Source organism: Tamandua tetradactyla, chromosome 6, assembly GCF_023851605.1.
Source record: "Tamandua tetradactyla isolate mTamTet1 chromosome 6, mTamTet1.pri, whole genome shotgun sequence".
In the NCBI taxonomy this organism is placed as follows: Eukaryota; Metazoa; Chordata; class Mammalia; order Pilosa; family Myrmecophagidae; genus Tamandua; species Tamandua tetradactyla.
In genome coordinates, this window is record NC_135332.1 from 27951452 (window position 1) to 27972798 (window position 21347).

At 47.2% G+C, this 21347-nt stretch overlaps 3 protein-coding genes across 5 annotated transcripts in view; 1 reads left to right on the plus strand and 2 right to left on the minus strand.

Annotated features, from left to right (window-relative positions):
• FBXL20 (F-box and leucine rich repeat protein 20) overlaps window positions 1-7108 on the plus strand; it is a 149806-nt gene extending 142698 nt beyond the window's left edge. For all 3 annotated transcript variants that reach the window (XM_077164543.1, XM_077164542.1, XM_077164544.1), the window contains exon 15: window positions 424-7108. In XM_077164543.1, the coding sequence (XP_077020658.1) occupies window positions 424-531 (108 nt within the window). In that variant the 3' untranslated portion in view covers window positions 532-7108. The remainder of the gene's footprint in view (window positions 1-423) is intronic.
• A 2379-nt stretch (window positions 7109-9487) lies between these two features.
• Window positions 9488-12416, minus strand: LOC143686609 (upstream-binding protein 1-like). The gene is made up of 7 exons (XM_077163268.1): window positions 12355-12416; window positions 12052-12106; window positions 11685-11778; window positions 11218-11308; window positions 10699-10781; window positions 10082-10227; window positions 9488-9968 (listed from the first exon to the last, which is right to left on the minus strand). The coding sequence occupies exons 1-7, from the start codon at window positions 12414-12416 to the stop codon at window positions 9849-9851; spliced, it is 651 nt and encodes a 216-aa protein (XP_077019383.1). The 3' UTR covers window positions 9488-9848.
• A 228-nt stretch (window positions 12417-12644) lies between these two features.
• On the minus strand, window positions 12645-20005 carry LOC143686610 (transcription factor CP2-like protein 1). Its single transcript, XM_077163269.1, has 7 exons — window positions 19875-20005; window positions 17532-17974; window positions 17328-17401; window positions 16474-16579; window positions 16247-16353; window positions 13206-13358; window positions 12645-12933 (listed from the first exon to the last, which is right to left on the minus strand). The coding sequence occupies exons 1-7, from the start codon at window positions 20003-20005 to the stop codon at window positions 12697-12699; spliced, it is 1251 nt and encodes a 416-aa protein (XP_077019384.1). The 3' UTR covers window positions 12645-12696.
• Window positions 20006-21347: the final 1342 nt, after the last annotated feature.

The following is a 21347-nucleotide window of genomic DNA, read 5'->3' on the forward strand; positions in this document are numbered from 1 at the left end:
GTATTCAGGTATTATTTATGTAGTAAAAACTAGAAGAAGCATGTTGTTTAAAGATAATGAAATTTTTTTTAATTTCAGAAAAATCATTGTCCACAATAACTTGGAAAAAATTACTATTTTAAGCTTACCTAGTTTCTTTAACTCTAAAATGCCCTGTGAGACAAGTTTAGAGATTAGTATGCTGTTTTCCTCCAGTTTTATAATTATGAAAGCAGGTGCCAAACAAAGTTAAATGAGTTTGATTTGGTCGTTTAGAACAACCTGGTACAGTACAAAGTAGAACCTAGGCCTCTCAATTCCCTGACTGGTGCTCAGTGTCTGTCCTGCTTTCATGGCCATTCAGCCCCTTATTGGTTTTTCTGAAGAACAACATTGTTGTTTCTGTTGAAGCCCTCTCTCAGTAATGTTTCTGTCTTGTTTCAGACCCATTTACCCAATATTAAAGTCCACGCCTACTTCGCACCTGTCACTCCACCCCCATCAGTAGGGGGCAGCAGACAGCGCTTCTGCAGATGCTGCATCATCCTATGACAATGGAGGTGGTCAACCTTGGTGAACTGAGTATTTAATGACACTTCTAGAGTTACCATGGAGTCTCTCCAGTGGAAGCGACCCCAGTGTTCTGGGCAAGGTGTCCAGAACACTGCCCAAAGTGCGGGCAGTGTCCAGATCCCCAGAACCACACATACATATGCATATACTCTCTCACCCCCATCCACTCAGCTCTGTGACTGACCATGGGACTGAATTCTGTGCTGGCTTATTTATCAAGTGGATTGGTAAACCTTAACCATTCCTGTTGGGCATACCCATAATAAAACCATAGGCCAAGGTAGAGGGAAGGGAGCATTCCAGCAAACCCATTGTTACTACTACTGCAGTTTATTTTGTTGAGGGGTTTCATTGGGGATTTTGGAACAGCAACTGCAATCCTCCATGGTTAAGGAAAGCATGGAAAAACAACATATAATGTATCCAGGGACCAGAAGGAAAATTTCTTTGCATCCTAGAAATGGCAGCCATCCGTTGTGAGATGACTATGGAGCTTCTGTACTTCCTTGTTTCCATGCCAACATCCTGAGCATGCTCACAAAGAAGGCTTGTCCATTCCTCCTGTGTTTTAATATTTGGCCCAGAGGTTTTCTAAATATTTGCATTGAAATCTCTGTGGTCCAAATGTGATTACTTATTCACTCAAATTGACACTGTCTGTAGCACAGTGTGCACCCGTCTTGCATTGTCTGTTTCTCCCTCCTGCACTCTTGCTCAATCTGTCTCCCATTCATAGTCTGCTAACTCACACTCAGTTGTTACTCTTTTGCTGTTGTTGTGTTTACAGTTTGCATTTTGGATGAATAGTTGGGTTTACCAGACATTTTTAAAAGAGACATTATCAATAAATATTTTTTTAATTTAAATTTTGCCATCAGGGGACCCTGCCTGAATCTTTGCCAGTCTGAAGGGAGACTATAACAAAAGCAAGAAAAGTTATGAGAAGAAACTGAGCTAAAACTATTTTGATGAAAACAAACTTTGTCTTTGATTTCTGTTTTATCTTGTGACATATGATATACGCATGATAGGCCCAATATTCTTCCCTGCATATTTTCCTCCTATCAAACACCACTAATTTAATAAAGAAAGAGACAGATGCATTGTTAATGAAGAGTAGAATGGTAAATCACAAAATTCAACCTGAAAGCCCCTGCCACCGAAGCTGAGACATTGACAAATAACTTTATCATATGACCATTGAAATCTCAGTGTAATCAGTAGCATCTCTGACCTCTGTCTGTGAGGTTATTTTGCTTTAGCAGGCATGCTGCTAGATGAGCTCTGCAGTCCAACCTGTTGATTTCTCTTTTTTCCCCCATGTTAGCCCATCAGGGATGCAAGAATGGCCCTATACCATCTGGTCCACATATTTTATTATTGACAGTATCATATCTAATGTTGGAACCTCAGAAGACCAGAACTTTTTCAGAATCCATTAGCCATAGCCTTCTGCTCCAGAATTCCCTTGAGTGAAATACAAGAGTGGCCAGGTGAAGGCACTGGGGCAACTGTGAAAGAGCATTCAGAGGAAGCAGGGGTGCAGTGTCTCTCCCCATCCTGATCACATGGGCACCAGAGTCGAGGACAAGGTACTCAATGCCCATGACTCAGAGTTCAAGAAGAAAACACACACAAAAAAAATCACAAAGGATGAGTGAAATAAAATGGTTTTCTAGAGCACAAGAAGCAGATTTCTGAACCCTGTGATTAGAAACTTTGTGTGATTTTTTTTTTAATACAGTAATTTTTTTTTTCTTTTAGCACATTAATGTGCAATCCACCATGGTCTTGGATCATAATCTGCATGATCCAGGTTATTAAAGGGCTTGTTTTAATGCTGCAGGTGCTGGTTCTGCCAGCAGATGTAAGAATAAAGTCTGATTTATTTCTCCACTGATTTAGAAAACAGTCAGATGAAAGGGTGCTAGAAGTCTATACTACCCACCATTATTTAGTATGTTAATTTTATTTTAAATTATATTTTATTATGCCCTTCTCAAAGCTCATATTATTTGTTTTTGTTTTTCCATTCTCCCTTCCCTTACCTTCTTCAATTACCTTATAAGGAATATACTTTTTAAAGTGAGATTCACTCTCCTGGCTATAAGTACAACATACAAATTCTTACACATTTCCAGGTATGGTTGATAATATTCAGGTCCCCAGTTTACTCATTCAAACAAAACTGAAAGAGAGAAATATTTAGGGGCCATCTACTTTAAAGATTTTTGTTTTGTTTTTATTTTTTAATGCCTGAACAAACTGATCATAAAACCCCGAGTGGATTCAAATTGTCCAATATTGAAGCTATTAAGGTACTTCTTTATTTAAAATGGGGGAAAAAATTAAAGCTTGAAAGACTCTTATTTACCAGCATGTGACAGATTTGGAAATTCTATGTCTTTTTGAAGAGTTTACCCACCTGGAGTTCCATATGAATTTGCCCAAGTGATCCCTGTTATTGAGGCAAATTCCAGGCTGTCAGAGCCAAGTGACAAAAAATAAAGGTCCTGGGGTCTGCAAAACTGGCTCATGTATGGTCAGGTAGGAGCCTCATTCCTTTCTTGAGAGAACTTCAAGCCCATCAGACTTGGGAAAAAGTATGGTTTTTGTGCCAAACTGCAACCATCACCAGCTGATGAATGTGATGAATTTGAGAAGATAGAAAGTGGTAAATTTAGGTCAGATGGAAAGGGTCCTAAACATAATGCTTCCTGTCTCAACATCTGGAACACTTTTGAAAATTCAATAAGGCTTAACAGGTATAGGAAAAGTTCTCAGGAATAATATTTTGGTGCATTTGTCTGAGTCCATAGCCCCTCCAGAATATGCCTTCTGTAATGAAAAAATAGAGTGTGAAGAGGAAGAAGAGATTTTGAGATAAATAAGAAGGTACCCTCAAAGCTATCATCATAAATCTGCAAATGACCAGGAGAAATTACTGCAATGTCTATGGAGAAAGTTCTTGAACATCTAGATCATCTCTTTTCTAAGCAGCCTTTCCTCCTAATTTCATCTTGATGAAGCATTATTTGCTACACTAATCTCTTTTACTTAGGCCCAATTGAGGTGATTCCAGGTTTTCCTTTCCTTTTTGCTGACTTCACCCCTTTGTTTCTCATGCCCATTCTGGCCCTCTATTTTAAACAGCCACCTCCTTTCTCTGATGCTGCTGGCTGTCTCCTGTCTAGCTTCCTCCTTGGCAAGCTTCCTTCTGATCCAGGCAAACCATCCTGGGCAGCCTTGAATTGAAAAACTCTTAAGTGGCTTGTGCCATTTTCACTGGGTGATCTTTTGTGTTTGCTTATTCAACTTAAGCTGAGTTTGAAGTCAGACTCTGTTGGATATGAGGAAAAAGGGGATCTGGCTTCAGCCTTTTTTTTCCAAAATGGAATGTGAAAGCACATCACACTTTTATTTGGATTTTTAAAAAGTTTTTTCCTGTTTTGCTTTTCAAGTAGATGTAAAACAGTTCCTTAAATGGGTCTTATAAATTTCCAGTCTGACTTCTATGCCCATTAAGTAATTTAGCAGACATCCAAGTTAAAATTTCTACATATTCCTTGTATCACACACTTCAGAGGGCAATCTAGTAAATATTTTTATAATGTTTTCTTTTAGTCTTTCCCTGTTTGAATAGTTCAGTATAGCTGTACTAGGCTATAGCAGCCAAGTACTTTTATTTCTTCTAATTGTCTTGTGAAAGCAGTTACTTGTTTTGATAACCCACTTATGCCATGGGTAGCTAAACAAAGTATGCAATGGAATTTGTCTTGGTTTGAAGTTCTTAGGAGGTGTGTGTTACTGCCTGTCTGTATAGATAGCAGGTCCTTAGGTGACTGTCATTTGGGAAAGGAACACTTACTGGTCACTGATGACCCATTTAATGTTTGCTGTGCTGAAAGTCACAGGCTGCTCATCTAGCTGCCACCAGTGAAAGGAGAGGTTTTAAGAAAATTAATCTGTTCTGCCTTTTCCCTAGTGTGCCTAATTTGAGAGTCAATATCGATCCCTGTTTATCAGTCCAAGCTGATAAACCCTCAGTGTGGTATGCTGTGATGTCTGGATCATTATATAAAAAGAATTGCCTTGCCATTTCTAGGATCTTTGACCACCTCAAACCCACACGAAAAATCTTTGTTTAAGGTGTAGAATGCTTGGTTGGAGGTCTTGAGGCAGAACTACCCCCTCATTGTAATCTTGGACTAAAGAACTCCAAAGCAGGGGTGCAAGGGTAGTTCAGCTGCAAAATTCTCGCCTGCCATGCAGGAGACCTGGGTTCATTCCCAGCCTATGAACTTCCCAAAAACAAACAAACAACAAAAATTCAACAAATGGTGCTGCAATAATGGGATACTCACATGGAAAAAGAATGAAATGTGACCCCACCATAGAGTATACAAAAAAAAAAAAAAAAGAACTCCACAGCAGTAAGTAGGAGCTTGAGGGGAAATATGGTGGACCAGCTTCTTCTCATCTTTATTCTCTTCATTTCTATCCAAATTTTGATTGGAAGATACAGAAAGCTCTTTTAAGACCATGTTGATAGGGTATAATTAACCCAGGTACTTCAGGAAGGAAATGGGGCTATGGTTACTATATCCAAAAGCCCTAGCTTAACATCTTGATTCTCCAACAAGGAACGTGGGCTCTTTAAGCACCAGCTGCTCGAAACTTTCCCTCTCAGGGTTTCCTTAGCCAGGGTGGTTTACTGCCCTTTGAGGAAGAAGAATCATGGGCACCCAAAACCATGTCAGCTGTCCCTTTTCTATTTTGTATTGTTTTCCTGGGTCTTATTTTGAAGAATTGGGGTGGGGAAATGGCAGGTGAAGTTCAAGGTAAAAGAGATAACTGGATATGGACTGAGGGTACCTTGTCTCAAGCACAAGCATCTATTCTGAAGTAGCTCCTTACATGTGGATAGATTTCCTTGTCTCTCCCTCTGAACTTGATGCCCTTCTTGCTGGCAAGGATTTACAGCATAGATTCCAGAGAGGAATCCTACTTTCCGTGCACCAGGGTCAGTCACCTGGAGATGGGCACCACGGAGAGACCCACCAGTGCTTCTCAGCTGCCCTAGGAGTTGTTTTTTTTTTTTTAAGTGAAAGAGGACTTTGCCTCACTAAGTTTTTCTTGTCATTCTCTCTTAATAATTTATTCCTATTAATTCAAATCAGTACTCCGCTGCTGCTCACACACTTATGTGTTTTTTTCTTTAGCCTAACCCTTCTTTAGACACTAAAGAGCCATTATGCTTTTGTTTTTTTTTGTTTGTTTGTTTGTTTTTAATGGCACTAGAATGAGAACCTTAAGTCCTAGAAAGCCCTAACTTGAAAAAGAGTCTATAACTGGCATGGTTTGATTAATTACTTTACCTTTTTCCTCCCAATGACTTGAATGATTTTCTTTCCTAATGCTATATAATAGATCTGTAATAAGCAAAACCTTTGCTGCTACTTTTCCTGGGTTTACGTCAATTTTTTCCTTCCCTTAATACTTATTTCTTATCTGTGCTTCTCCGATGGACTGTTAAATTCTAAGATGTGCAGGGAGAGGTGAGCCTGAGATCTCTTCTTACTCCCCTCCTCACTGCATTCGTAAATTACACACCAACCTCCTAGAGCCCATTGGTACATGCAAAAGATCCATGGGTCACGGCTTGTCAGATGCTGCCATCTCCTCTCTCATAATGCTGCAGCTCCTTGAGTTGGCCCCTGAGGATGTGACTACCCACTTTAAAGGGTTATTGTAGCCAGAAAAAGGCCTTCTTTATTTTGCCTTTCTCCATTCCTGTTTTATTATTTGGTCTTCAGATGCCTCCCATTCTTGCCTCTTCCTTTTTCCTCCCAGGAGTTGTTGCCATGTTAACTGACAAGTGCATTTCCCAGCTGCTCTGCTCACCTTTGCTTACCTTACAGTGACTCTGAGAGCAGAGACCTGAAAAACATGGCCTGTGCAGAGCTCAGAGAACTGTGAGGACTACAGTTAAACTCTGCACACAGAGATGAATGGGTAAATGGTGCTGTTGGAGAAATTTTTATCCTCAAACCAGGCTTTGTTTCATCCTTGCATCTCCTCAGACTCCACCCCCCTGCACTGTTAAATGCAGAGGTCGTTAGCCCACACATCCGTCTTTGACCTAAGCCTTCTCCAGCCATTCCACTCACTCTGAAGTGCTCCAGTATGTAGGAGCTGCCACTTGCTTGTTTCTCCACCAGGCCTGCTCCAAAGCTTAGCCAGTCCCTGGGGGCTGACACAGTTCCCTACATGGTGACTTAACACCAAGTTTCATTAGCTGTCCAAGTGACTGTGTTTCCACCCCATTATTTGGCGCTTGAGGATGGGGGAGGGAGGGTTATTTAAAATAAATAAAATCCAAGGTGGCAGTAGAGGATTACTTTTGCTTTAAAATCTTTGGACTAAAAAAAAAAAAAAAAAAAAAAGACGTTTTTTATATATAAGTATATATAAAGTAAATTGTTATGTAACTATTATTGTTTCCTGTATGTTCTAATTTTGTTTTATGATGTAATTAAAGGAAATAAGCTGTGAAGACTTTTCATTTTGCTGCAGAAATAGCCTGGCTTGGAGCTGTGGTTCTTATCTTCCTTGAACTGTAGAACTGAAAAGGCTCCTGAGGCTGAATGAAGGGGCTTCTGTTTTGACATCATCGCATCCTAGCCTTTATTTGATACTCTGAACTCCGTTTGTCCTTAAGGAAAAAAAAAATTATAAACCAGTTTCTAGAAACCTTTGCTTTAATTAATTTGATGGTAAAAGTCCTTTTACCTAAGACCTTCATTGTCCTTGACTTGACAAGGAAAGTTAAAAGGTGGGCTAGTGTACTGGTTAAAGACAAAGGCTCCCAAATCGGACAGCCTGGTTCATATCTCTCTACACCATTTCCCACCCATATGACCTTGACTGTTTAACCCTTTGTCTCAGATCTTCACTAGTAAAATGGGGACAATAGCACCTATTCTGTAGAGCTATGAGGATTAAATGAGGTAATACTATATATATAGTTAACACTCATGTTAGTTGCCTGTAAAGGCTTCATTTCAACAAGTATTTCAGTGTCCAGTGTTTGTAAGCATGAGAGCCAAGTCAGCAACCTGAACTTAAACTTCAGAGTATCTACCCTGCCATGGAACACCCCTAAGGAGCCCTGAGGGATCCTAGGCCCAAGTCAAGATTGAGTCTGGATTGGTCACCTGGGGCCAATACAGACCCTTCCAGGAATGCAGGCAGTTGATCAGCTCTGTTCATGTGAACTGAGTCAGCCCTGGATGGTTGTGGAAGGCACCTCCTTGGTGTTATGCTTCAAAAGATCGATCAACTTCCCTTCTCCATCCATCATTGATCATTTCAGCCAGTGTTCAGACTTCCTCCTTCCATCCTCCCATAGACAGAGGCCACCTGGTTTAAGATGCCCAAGAGGTGCTCTAATAACTGAGGTAAATGATCAGTAAATAATCATGCAGGTATTTTAAAGAGGATAGGTTGGCCCATCTTCCATTCCATTGGATTTTGACTGCGTGGTTATTTCAACTTTTCAACTGTTTGAAAATGTTCATAATAAAATTTTAGGAAAAGGGGAGAAATGTAAGGAGCAGAATAAGATAGGGATTACAGACCTAAATGTGAAAAGAAAAATTAAAAACTTACAAATATGCATAGGAAATTATATTCATGACCATAGTGTAGGGAAGGATTTCTTCAGACCTAAAAATAAAGATTTGATAAATGCACCTAAATTTTTAAAATTAAATAAAGTAATAGCCCTATAGCCTCAAATGCTATGAGAACAGCTACAGTATTTCCCAAATCCCTAGAACTGAAGTTTTAAGTAGTTATGGTGATTTGAATGTTGGATGATCTTTTGGGAGCTTTAGTAATGGTTTTTGCTCAAACTAATTGGGAAAAAAAATCTGGCAAGATTTGTTCTCTTACCCAGATTCCATCCCTCACTGAGCTTATAGTTTAAACAAAAGACAGCACCCCTTGGGGACCTTAAAGCCAAGAAAATTGAACAAGCATTGATGCATACAACACATTGAAAATACGTGCCTTTTAAAAATTAACCTTTAATTTAAAAAAAAAGTAAATAAACATGAAATAACAGATTGTTGAACAACTGTATGTTAGGGTTCTCTAGAGAAACAGAATCAACAGGGAACACTTGCAAATATAAAATTTATAAAAGTGTCTCACGTGACCACAGGAACGCAGAGTCCAAAATTCACAGGGCAGGCTGCGAAGCCGACGACTCCGATGGATGGCCTGGATGAACTCCACAGGAGAGGCTCACCAGCCAAGCAGGAATGGAACCTGTCTCCTCTAAGTCCTCCTTAAAAGGCTTCCCATGATTAGATTTAGCGTCACTAATTGCAGAAGACACTCCCCTTTGGCTGATTACAAATGGAATCAGCTGTGGATGCAGCTGACATGATCATGACCTAATCCTATGAAATGTCCTGTTTGCAACAGACAGGCCAGCGCTTGCCCAATCAGAGAAACAGGTACCACAACTTGGCCAAGTTGACACGTGTCCCTAACCATGACAACAACTAACACCATTCATGGCAACAGCTCATTGGGATTGCCAGAGTGTATGTATGTTGCCTTTTGCCTCATGGACTTGGCCAGCTCCAAGGACTGTGTCCAAAGTTTCAAGAAAAGTGAGCCTGAAGGGGATATGATGCAAGATGGTTTGGTTCTTCACCCAGAGCCTGGTGAATCAGTCAAGGATTTTAACAAGATTCTGGTCAACACCGAGGGCCCCAGAGAACCAGGGTGGCATTAGCCTCCTCTTGCAGTGGGGTCCCTTGGGCCTAGGTCAGAACCAGGTAGTAGCCATCTGGATTCTGCGCTGGAAGCAGTAAAAGGCATGATTGGGATGAGGCTGCCTGCCCCCCAACCCCACCCCCCAGCCACTACCACCACTCGACTTCCACCCACACCCATGTTTCTCAAAACCCCTTTCAGACACCCTCCTGTGTGCTGGGTGCTGGGCTGGCCAGCTCAGGCTCGTCACGAGGCGGCCGGGCAAGCATCTGTATAACCTGAACCACAGCAGGCTGCTTAGAGGAGCCTTACTTTCCCTGTAAAAAATTCCTGGGCAAAAATGGGGGCATTTTCCCCCTTCAAGAAGATGCATGTATTCAGTCACGTTTTTCCTAAGCTGAAATTGCCTTTTAACTGAATCTCTGCCTGTGACACAGCTGGCATTCAGCAAACATTTGCCAGTTGATTGGGACACAGCTCCTATCTTCACACTTTCAAGGAATTGTCTAACCTTGTTTGGTCTTTACCCTTCTAGGGCCAGACAGATACATTCCTCTCCTTCTGAAATTCCTACCTTTCTCCACCATGGCCACAAAGTAGGATTCATCCTTCAGGTTCTGGACCACCTGCCAGAGAAAAGGGGTCAGGAAGGCCTGGAGCCAGCAGGGAAAAGGGAGCCGGGCCTGGAGAGGCCTACCGTGATTCAGAGTTGGAGGTGTCTCGTGGCAGGGAAACCTACCTGGTCGCTGAGGAGGACGAGGATTCCCCCAGGGCCCTGGTGGAAGAGGTGGTGGATCTGATCAGCTGGGAGGGCCAGGAGCTCGGCCAGTTTCCCCACCAGCTCCACAGCACTGAGCTCATCGAGAGAGATCTCTTGGTAAAAACCTGGGGGTGTGGGTGGCACAGAGGCACAGGTCAGTGGGGATCGGGCCCAGAAGTGGGAGAGGGGAAGCAGGATTTAAAAAGGAAAAGGACTTATGGATCCACTTAGTCTTCACTATTCCTCACCTTTGACAAGGCCTCAGGCTGAGGGGAGAGACATAGTCCCTGCCCTCAGGAAGCCCCCAGAAGAGACTACAGGACACTGAAACCCAAGTACAAGAGCATCATTAATCCCACATACTAATGAAAGGAAAAAATCTGGTGGGAGTGAGAGAGTAGAACATGGTGCCGTAAACCCAGGGAGACAACCTGGAAGGAGAGAAAACTAATCTGGACATGGAAAGCAGGAGAATACCAAGGGAAGCATCCTAAGTCCCAGGTATGGTGACACACTGCCCTCTCCCCAAGCCCAAAGAGGCTTCAGGCAGCCACGACTGAGGTTTCTAGTCTTCTGGGGAGAGACCCAAACCTCACCTGAGTCAGGGTCCTTGGGAACCTCTTTCTCTTGCCTAGAGGCCTCCTGAGCCACATACAAAGTCAGCCGATGACGGATGGGCCTGGGCCAGGAAAACAGTCTACGTATCAGCCCTTCATATCTGCACGTAAGCTCCCACTTCTAGCCCCCAGCCCTGGGAGAGAGCTCAGCTTCTTCCCAGGTCTTTAGGGAGGGAAGTCACCAAGCATTTCTTAGGTGCTTAATGGATGCAGGACACTGCAGGGAGAAAAGATGATAAAACCCCATTCTCTGCCCCCAGAAACTGATGAAGGAGAAAGTCACAAGATCCTGACTGTTTAGCCCAGCCATGCCATACTTGCTCTGACCTTAGGCAGATCACTGCCCTTGGGCCTAAATTTCTTCCCCTCTATAAAAAGGGGAATTAAGTGGTCTTTAAGGTGCCTTCTGGCTCAAATATTCTATGAAACACCCCTGCTAACTTAGTGGGAAAGAGCCATTGCAGTGGGAAGGGAACCCTGGTTGGCAGTGCCCAGCACCTGGCTCTAAGAGTATTGAAAAGGCGGATCCCGTCAGCAGCGCCGCAGATCTGGATAAGGTCCTGGCGGGTAAGCTTCAGCAGATCAGTGCCTGGGGAGTCAGACAGGGCCAGGTTGCGGGGAGAGGCCTGGGATTGAGGGTGGAAGGCAAGGGACACGCAGTTCAATACTAGTTTACAAAAGGTCCTAGCATGCCTGGACACAAGAGTCAGCTCTGCCGCTGGCCAGTTGTGTGTCATTGAGCAAGTTATTTCACCTTTGTAGGCCCTGTCCTCAACAGGTAGTATACAAACTATATGGGCTATAATACACAAGAAGAAAGCCAAGCATAGTGCCTGGCAATGCCTAGTCCTCTATAAAGGTTAGTTGAAGGGCACACAGCAAGGCTGGATGGAGACAGGCTTCCTGCCTCAGTGTCCTGCCTCAGTCCCTACAGGTCTGGTCTACCTGCCAGGCCTCAGCCTCACCAGTAAAGTTGGCCAGCATCCGGCAGTAGCTGGAGAACCGGTGCCGAAGCAACCACTGCTGTGTCTCTGGGATGGATGCTCCAGGATTCAGATCCTGAGGCATAGAGAGGATAGTCTAGGTAACACCACGGATACCTCCTTCGGAAAGCACACAGACTGAGAAGAAAGGGGAGGCAAAACACAGCCCCTGCCTTTGGGAGCCCCAAGACAGAGGGGAGGCTTATCCTGCTTTGGAGGAGCCACTCATCCTATTAGACTTGCAATCTGTGGCCATACCACATCTTTCCACCAGGGGGCAGGGTCTCCCTGTTCGGGGTAGTTAGATGGCTCCCCTGAGAAGGCTTAGGGTTGAAACCGGAAGGCTCACCTCTACAGGGCTGCCCCCCAGGATGTCCAAAGCGAAGGGTGGGGAGGAGCAGAGCCTGCCAAGAGGAGCCGAGACTCAGGGCCTCTACAGAGCACAGCGGCCACTCTCCCTCCCCACCCCCATCCTCAGTGCCTGAACAGATCTGCCCCAACAGGTTCCCCAGAAGGCACAGGGCTGAGCCTCTACTTCCCCTCGGCCACACCCCAAACCCTGCCCTGTCCCCCTTGCCTAGGCTGAGGGGATCCTCTTCTCACTCTCACCCCAAGGCCAAGGGGCTGAAGGAGTGTGCTCATCCCGCCTCACCTCTCCGGGGACAGAAGCTTGCAAGAGTGAGGGGAGGTCAGAGCCAGGGGACTGAGAGGCATGTGGGGCCCTGCAGTGGGCTCTGGCCACGGCGAGCACTGTGGGCAAAAACAAGGTCGGCCTGCGCTGCCCAGGGAGCCGGGCTGTCCACGCCTCTCCTCTCACCATCTGTTGGGAGCGGGCAAGGGGCTGTCCTGGGCCAGCCTCGGTCCCTCCCCCAAAGGGAGGCCCAAGGAAGTTTCCACACAAAGGAAGCACAGGAACCAGCTGGAGGAGCTGGCCAGGGAAGCAGGTGGGGGGCGCTGCCCGCAAAGAGTGGAGGCTGCAGCAGGTGGGGGGGAGTCAGCCTGGAGGGGTGAGCCGCGGGGTCTCTGGAAGCCTTGAACAGGAAATGGGTGGCACCCCTGCGAGGACGGTGGGGTGACTCCCCTTTCCCCATTTGTACGAGAATCTTTCCTCCCCACACACCTCCGAGAAGACCGTGCTGTCGCGGGCAGTCTGGTATTTGTCTCTCTCATGCAGGGGCTGTTTCTCAATCTTCTCCCGGTCAGTCTTCAGTTTCCGGTCAGCTCCTTTGGACTGCAGGCGGGTGACGAGGAAGCCTCAGAGGCCCCCTCTTCACCTGCCCACCTCTGTTTAGGAGGCTCCACTGGACGGGCTCTAAGGAAGTGATCAAGCCCACCCCTGTGTAGAGAGGAGACCGTCCCCCCCCCCCAAGAGGGCACGGCGGGCTGACGGACCCCTACCTCCCCAAGCAGGGCCAGAGCCCAGGCAGCCAGCACAGCAGGTGACAGTGCGGGAAGAAGGGTGACAGTGCGGGAAGAAGGGCCCAGCCCCAGGACTGCCTCTACCTTGAACACCTTGATGAGGCAGCCAGCCGAGTGCAGGTGCTCGGGCGGGAGCCCCTTGTCACTGGGCTTGAAGGTGTCAATCTGGAGGCGGAAAGGGACGCCTTTCTCGCCACCTTTCTTCCGAGGTGTGAACTCCGTGCTGACACAGTGAACCTGAGGTGGAGATGACACAGAAAGAAAACAGGGTGACTCAGGCCCTACCCACATTCAAGGAATTCCATCAAAACCTCTCACCAGCCTGCCACCTGTCAGCGACTGACTCCAGCAGCTTTCCATCCCCAACCAGTGTCTATTCTTAAAACATCACTTATTGGGTTCTTTTTCTTATTCAAAAACCTCCAGTAGCTCCCCGAACTTATGCCATGAGGAACATCACTTATTGGGTTCTTTTTCTTATTCAAAAACCTCCAGTAGCTCCCCAAACTTATGCCATGAGGAGCAAAATTCCTGTGGGAGGTGGAATTCTGGACCCCAATTCAGACATCCTTGGGGCATGTCCCTGTGGGTGTGAACACACTGTAAGTAGGACCTTTCTTTTTTCTTTTTTTACATGGGCAGGCACCAGGAATCGAACCCGGATCCTCTGGCATGGCAGGCGAGACCTGCTGAGCCACCATGGCCTGCCCAGTAGGACCTTTTGAAGATGTTATTTTTAGTTATGATGTGGCCCAAGTGAATCAGGATGAGTCTTGATCCTATTACTTATAAAGAGAAAGCCACAGAGAGGAGCCAGAAGCCGGAAGTCAGTAGGAACCCCAGAAGAGAAAGGAGAGGGCATCGCTGTGTGATGGGAAAGCCAGAGGACCCAAGGATTGCCAGCCCAAGGAATACTCACTGAGCCTGGAAGGAAGCAAGCCTTCCAGCCTCCAAAACCGTAAAACAATACATGCCCATTGTTTACGCCAACCCATTGTTTGGTATTTCTCATAACAACCCAGAAACTAAGACAGTTCTTGATCCTGGCATTCTGGAACCTTAAGAATAGAGGCAAACCTTCCAGCACACATGCTCCCCCTCACCCATCACTGAGCTCCTGGGCCACCCAGCCCCTCATCACTTCCCACACCCCTGCATAGCGCCCCCTGGAGCCCTGACCCCAGAAATGCTCCCACTCAAATCTGAACCAAGACATTCCTTTCCAGGGTAAGGAGCCAGATAAATTACAGAATACCCAGTTAAAGCTGAATTTCATAATAATAATTTTTTGAGTGTAAGTATGTACCATGCAATATTTGGGGCATATTTATACTAAAAAAAAAATGTTCATATGAAGTTCAACTTTAACTGGACATCCTGTATTTTATTTGAGAAATCTGGCAATCTATTCCATGAAAGCCTTCCTGGCCCATCTTCCCATGTGGCCTGAAAATTCCAAGGGCAAGGGGGCTTTCTCCTCGGTTCATTTCCTGTTGCCCGCTGCCCCGTCCCACCATTCTGGGAGGGTTAAAGAGCCTAACTTTACAGATGAGGAAGCAAAGGCTTACACGACCTGGGCAGGGGCCATGCAAAGAACTGGTTCTGCCTGATTCTTAGTCAAAGAGCTTAAACCCATGATGGGCCCTCAGAAAAATGACCTTAAAAAATATTATTATACAGGGAAATGTATTCAATGGGGGAAAATATGCAGTACACTGAAAAGATGTAAAGAAAAATACAGGCATCTCTCATCATCCCACCCCTCAGAGATAACCATGTTTGTTTCTCCCCATCTTTTTTCTAAGATGCATCCACATGCACATATAATGCCAAGGACTTTTCTTCTTTACAAAATAAGAACCAAACTTCAAATACAAGTTTGTATTTAGCCTTTTCTTTACATAAAGGAAGACAGTTTCCCTTTCTTTTTCAGAAGTATAATTTTTAAAATAACTGCCTTGCTTTTATTCTGTTTAAAATTTAATTTTAAAAAGTTTTATAACCAAACACTCTGCCTTTCCCCTCCTCCCATCCCCAGAGCATCCTCCAGTGCACCCTCTGTCCCAGTGAATGCACCACCGCCAGGCATCCCGCATAGGTGAGATCACACAGTTCTGCGCCCGCCCTCGGTGTCCTGCCCACCCCGCGAGGCCTGAAGCTCCCTAGGTCCCTTCCCGAGGCGGCACGGCGCTCCCCCGCGCATGCGCCACGCCCTGTCCATCCCTGCCTCCCGCCCCCACCCGGGCCTCACCCCTCACGGAAGCCAGGGCTGCCCCCAGCCTCAGAGACATAACTTTTGACAGCTACATAATTTCCATTGTATGCTTGTACTGCAATTTGTTTATAAATTAATCCTCTTCCAATGGTCCTTTTGGTTTCAAATCTTTTCATCTGCAAAGCAATATGGCCAGGAACAGCTGGTAAACATATCTTTGTGTATTGACTGGAACGCTGCTACAGGGTCAATTCTTGAAGTGGAAGTAGTAGGTGAGTACGAACATTAATACATTTTGCCTAAATGCTACCCTACAGAGTGGGTGCCTCAATTTGTACTCCCAGGATATGAGGGTACCTTTTCCCTCAAACCTTACCAGTCATCGTTTTTAAAAATTTTTTGTCAAATTGTATAGTTGTAATTTTAAGTAGCATTTCTCTGGCTGGGTTTTATGAGGTTGAACTATATACATCTATTGGCAATTTATATCCTTCTTATATAAATTGCTCCTTTGCCCATTTTTCTATTGAGCTTTCATCTATTTTTACTTATTGATATATAAGAACTCTTTCTATATTAAGGCTATAATGCATTGTATGTTATTTATGGCAGGTTTTTTTTTTATTCAATGCCTCCTTTTAATTTTGCCTATGTATTGTAGATCAATACTTTCGTAAAACTAAATCCTACCCTTCAAAGTTTCTTCCATTGCCTTAGTGTTTAACAAGTTCTTCCCTGTGCTGAGATTTGATAATCATTTATCCATATTTTATTCCTAGGTGCTTTCCGGTAGTGATTCATTCTTATCATCCCCTCACTCCTACTCAAATTCGCCTTCCTTTCCCACCCACACTGGCTGCTACCTCCATCTGACCGTCCGCCCTCCTTCCAGCCTCAGCCTCCGACCCACCTGCAGGAAGAGGGAAGTCCTCTTGGTGGGGTCCCAGTGAAACTCCACCATGTTGAGTTGTGAGGGCAGCACTTGGGGTTCTGTCAGCCCCACCGACAGCGGCACGTCTGCAGGCACACGGTGACAGGGTGGCAAGCAGGGAGCGAGGCTCAGCCCTCTCCATCCACAAGGATGGACTTCCAAGCCACCACGTGGCCCTGGAAAGGTCCCCAGCCCTCTGTGCTCACCGATGTCCAGGATGCGGTCCCCGGGCCGGCTCCACCTCCACCCCTCCAGCTGCTGCTGCTCCTTGTACCGCAGGCGCCGGTCATGAAACACCACCCGTGCCACGCTCTGCAGACCCGGGAGGACGCATCTTGCACCTCACAGGGTGCTAGGGTTTGTGGGTTCCAATCCCCACATCTCATCCAGGTTGGGCCAACTGTCCCCCCTGCACCCCCACCTCGCTTCCCACCCCTATGTGCGTAAGGATTTAGAATCATTGTGTCTGTGCTCAGCTGCCACTCACAAGCTAAGAAATGGGAAGTAACCCCGAGGCCCCCGAGAGTCACTTTCCTCATCTATAAACTGGAGGAGTTAATCCCTTTGCACCCTTAGGCGCTCTACTCTTTTCCTTTCCTGTCCTTTCTTTGCAGCACTTCTCACCATTTGTAAGCCTGTGACTTGTGTAACCAGTTGTTCCACTAACCCAGTAGAATGCAAACTCCTGGAGGAAGGGGGTGACACCTGTCTCTGCTGCTGAATCCCTGGCTCACAGAACAAATTCTGGCCAAGAATGGAGACTAAATAAATACTTTTTTGAGAGAAGGAATCATGTGTGTGAATAACACCATATAAATATATTTCCAAATCTCAGCTCTGCTACTTACCGGCTGTGTGTCCTTGAGAAAATATTTAACCTCCCTGTGCCTCAGTTCCCACAACAATTCCTGCCCCCCACCGAGCTGTATGAGGGCAAAATTCAGTGAAGGACTTGGAAGGGCTCTATTCGACAGTGACATCACAGTGATGTCACTGGCTTCCTGTCCAGAGGGACAGTCATACCTAACCTTTGTCAGTACGGGGGAGGGGGTGCACTTACCTTCAGCAGCTGGGGCCCCACTACAACATCGCCCAGTTTGGGGGTGCAGAGCATCCGTACCTCGTAGGACTGACCTGGGAACAATTGAGAGGTACATGAGCCCCAGGCCGAGGGCAGAGATGGCGCCTCCACCTCAGCAAACCCTGGGCCCAGCCCCCAGAGCTGGCTACCCCAACCCCTTCCCTGCCCCAGGCCCAGTGTTACCCTGGTTCAGATAGGTGAGGGTCTCCTCCTGCTGCCTCACAGCCGGCGAGGTGGCCGCACAGAGCACATACTGGAACCTGGGACACGGGACTTCCACGCTGGGCAGGTTCGGCAGCTCCTCCTGCTTCAGGTAAGGCAAGGGCAGGGGCTCCCTGCCAGGGAGAGGAGGGCACTGCTGGTTTCCTGCCCTGCAGCCTCGACTCTCTATGCCAGACCTTCCTTCCAGAGAGCCTACAATTTCCTGTACCTGGCATCCCAGGTAGCAGCCGTTCCCCGGGCTTGAAATAAGTGACCCTACCCGTGCCCACACCACCCTCCGACCAGGCCCTTCTATGTCCGTGGGAGAGGCCCAGGACTTACCTGAGCAGGCTAACAGGGGGTCCAGGGTAGAGTTCCCCGGGACTGGGCCACAGGTGCTCCGGCTGGTTGTGCCAAAACAGCATCTTGGAGAGGGCACAGGGCCAGTTGGGCAACAAAGAGCTCAGCTCGGGGTTGGGCCAGACCTACGGGCTGCCCAAACAGGGCCCCGACCTTTATACACAGAAATGTGCTAGTGAGAAGGGGCAGGGTCTAGGGCCTCTTATTGGCTGAGCACCCAGGGGCCCTAAGAAGCTTGGGTCTTGCTGGGGCTGACCAAGCTGGGGAAATTGAGCGCTGGTGCCCCCAGGGCTCCCTGACAATCATTAACCTGAAGGGGAGTTGGGGGTACAGCAAAACAAAGTCACAGAGACGAATGTCCACTCCCCTCCGCCCCATCCCCAGGAGGCCCAGGGACACTGAGGGGCACCCTCAGGCTTTAAGACTGACCACCAGAGCTATGGGCCACACGGAGTCCTGGGGACCCCTGGGCCTGGGCTCCTGACATGGCCCTATGGGGGGAGTCTCCCACTCCAGGGGACAGGACAAGCAGACACACGGCATCCCAGGGACCCATTTGCTTCTTTGCTTCTACTGTCTTCTCCCCTCCCCCCACCACATGCAGGTGCAGAGCTGGCAGCACACCTGTCCTTTCACCGGAAGTTGCCTGGCTAGGGGACCCTGAGTTTACAGAACACAGCCCAGCTTGTTGTGGAAACACCCAGGGGGTGGTCCTGGAATGAGGGAAGTGTGCTGGAGCACCCCATCTCCAGGCAGCAGAGGGCTGCAAGAGAGCTTGTTCCTCTGCCCCTCTTCCCTCTGCTGGGCATGGGAGGGCCTTGTTTATGGTGTTTCCGCACTCCCAGCCCCTGTTGTCATTGTACACAGCCCCAGGCCCCTGCACCCACCCCCCACTACCATGTTTGGCGTAAACCCGTAAACCGAGTGGAGAGAGGCCTCTGAAAATGCGGACTGACCTGGAGTGACCCTGGCTGTCCAAGTTTTGTGATACTGGGAGGCCTGCCTGGGGTTGGGGGGAAGACAAAAGGGTGCCACCACCCCCCCCTCCCCAGGGCAGGGCACCACCATTTGCAGGTATCAGGGCCCTTGGCCCTGTACATGCTTCCTTCTCCCATGCAGCCCAGTAAAGTGAAAGCTGGAAGGAAAGACAAGGAATAGGAACATTCCTGCTGGTGGGGGCCAAAGTAGCTCAAGATGCCCTACCATAAGCTACTTGCACAACTGCAAGAACCATCCATTGCCCCAAGTTGGAGTTGAAGCCACAAGGCACTCAGTGAAGCCTCCAAGGGAGGTCAGAGCCCAGTGGGGGAGGGACAGGTGGACAAAGGTTGGTCCTGGCCTGGGGGAAGCAACTGATCTGGGGTGGGGGTGGAGTAGGTGTCCTGGCCGTGGAGTAGGTAGATGAGCAGGTGGGATGGGGGCCTGTGCTGGGCGTGGAAGATGACCGGAGAACCTGGCCCAGTGTGTGGTGCACAGTGATGGTTAAGTTCTTGTGTCAACGGGGCCAGGCTATGGTGTCCAGTTGTCTGGTCAAGCAAGCATCAGCTTGATTGTTACTGTGAGGACATTTCATGGATTTAAATCATCAGTAGCTTGATTGCTTCTGTGGCTGATGACATCTATAATCAACTGAGGAAATTGCCTTCAGCACTGAAAGAAGTCGCATCCAATCAGCTGAAGGCCTTAAAAAGAGAAGTGATGATTTCAGCAAGTCAGAAGGAAGAATTTTTATCTCTACTTCAGCCCACAGGCTTCTCCTGGGGAATTCATGGAAAACCTCCACCCAAGCCCCCAGCTTATGGCCTGCCCTACCTGCTTTGGACTTGCCCATCCCCACCGTGGCATTGGCAGTTCCTATAAAAAACCTTTTGGTACTGTTTCCCTAGAGAACCCTACCTAATATAGGCACCAACTCTAGAACTTAACTGTCCATCTCTGAGCTATCTGTGTCCTCCCTCTCCTTACTTTGAGTCCATCTCTTGCCTCTTCCTCTCTTTGCCCTCCCTCCGCCCACCCATCTCGGTCTCTGGGCTTCTTGCCGCATCCTTGCTGGGCTTGCTCCTGGTTTCCCCTGGCCTCTCCCCACCAGTAATCATGGGGTTACTGACATACATTCCAGAAACTCCCAGCATGGGTCATTTTCAGGGACAATTTTTTGGATGCCATTTTTTTTATATATAGGTGATATCATAAAACATAACGTAAAATTAACCATTTTAAAGTGAACAATACTGTGACATTGAGTACATTTACAATCTTGTGCAGTTACCACCTTTATCAAGTTCCAAAGCATGTTTATCTCACCCTAAAAGGAATCCCTGTGCCCATTAATGAGTTGCTCCCCATTCCCTTTTGCCCCCAGCCCTTGGCAACCACCAATCTGTGGTGGTCTTCTTTAAATGTACTTTTCCCTGACCCAAAATGCTCATCATTTTCTAGACCATGGCATAACTCGACCTTAATAATGTGCTTTGGGGTTCCCAAAGCCAACAGAGCAACTCATGATCTGCTAAAATTGCTGAGAAATAACAATTCAGTGTCCTTCACCTCTCTCCAAAGCGGTTTGCTTTGTTTTCTATCCCCAGGCAACATTCTAATCTGGAGAGGTAGAAAGTGAGGTCGACCCTTCCCCCAGGGAAAGAGAGGCTGAGAGGTGAAATGTCATTCACTCAACAAAATATTTTGGAGCCCAGGTTGAATAGAATCCTGCCCTATCTGGGGCTCGGGCTCCCCCTGTCCCCCCTCACACTGATGGTCAAAGGGGGCTGGGACCTGTACTCCATGCAAAATGAAAAGAAAAGGAGTAGTGGGATTTTTCTGACACTGATACACGCACACACAGGAGGCTGACCATCGCACACGGCAGTGCCTGTGTGGTCTGTGTGTCCATGCACACCAAGGCCCCCACCCTAGGAGGGTCGTGTCATCCCCCAGCAAGGACACGCCAGAGCCATTGGGTGTTCAACTCCACAGTGCCCCCAGGAGCTAGACAATGTATGGACCCCTGGAGCCCTCCCCAGACCAACCCTTTATTCCAAGATCTTCCTCTCAATTCCAGAAAACCTTCCTGGTCTCCGCGCGGTTCCTGTTGCAGGAGGGTGAGGTCTGCAGGTGCCAGCGCCCTCACTAAGCAGACCAGGAGCAGGGGGGTTCTGCTGGAAAGGTTCTGTCCACATTTCGAACCCTGTGTCCTAAATTTTTCTGCAACCGGAAGGAGGCTGTTTCATGCGTCGGCAACTTTGTTCTCCCTGGCCTGTCTCGGTGCTTCACAACACCTGTTCAAATTCCTTCAGAGCAGTCATTCCAAGGAGCAGTTCACTTCTTTTTTGTGCTCAGTCTACTGTCTGTTTTCCCAGCAGAGTGGATGCTCCTTGAAGGTAGGGCCCAAAGGCGAAGGCCGGAATCTTTTTGAGCCCGTGCCAAGGACTCTGAGAGCCT

Excerpts from the sequence above, each read along its gene's own strand:
- LOC143686609 (XM_077163268.1), bottom strand. The coding sequence starts at position 12,416 with ATGCCTCTCAGTCCCCTGGCTCTGACCTCCCCTCACTCTTGCAAGCTT. Across the intron at positions 12,107-12,354 it reads AAGCTTCTGTCCCCGGAGAG|GCTCTGCTCCTCCCCACCCT; the intron begins GTGAGGCGGGAT and ends TCCTCTTGGCAG. Across the intron at positions 11,309-11,684 it reads GATGCTGGCCAACTTTACTG|GCACTGATCTGCTGAAGCTT; the intron begins GTGAGGCTGAGG and ends CTGACTCCCCAG.
- LOC143686610 (XM_077163269.1), bottom strand. The coding sequence starts at position 20,005 with ATGATTACTGGTGGGGAGAGGCCAGGGGAAACCAGGAGCAAGCCCAGC. Across the intron at positions 17,975-19,874 it reads AGGCAAGAGATGGACTCAAA|ATGCTGTTTTGGCACAACCA; the intron begins GTAAGGAGAGGG and ends GCCCTCTCCAAG. Across the intron at positions 13,359-16,246 it reads GGACTTCCCTCTTCCTGCAG|GTTCACTGTGTCAGCACGGA; the intron begins GTGGGTCGGAGG and ends TCTCCACCTCAG.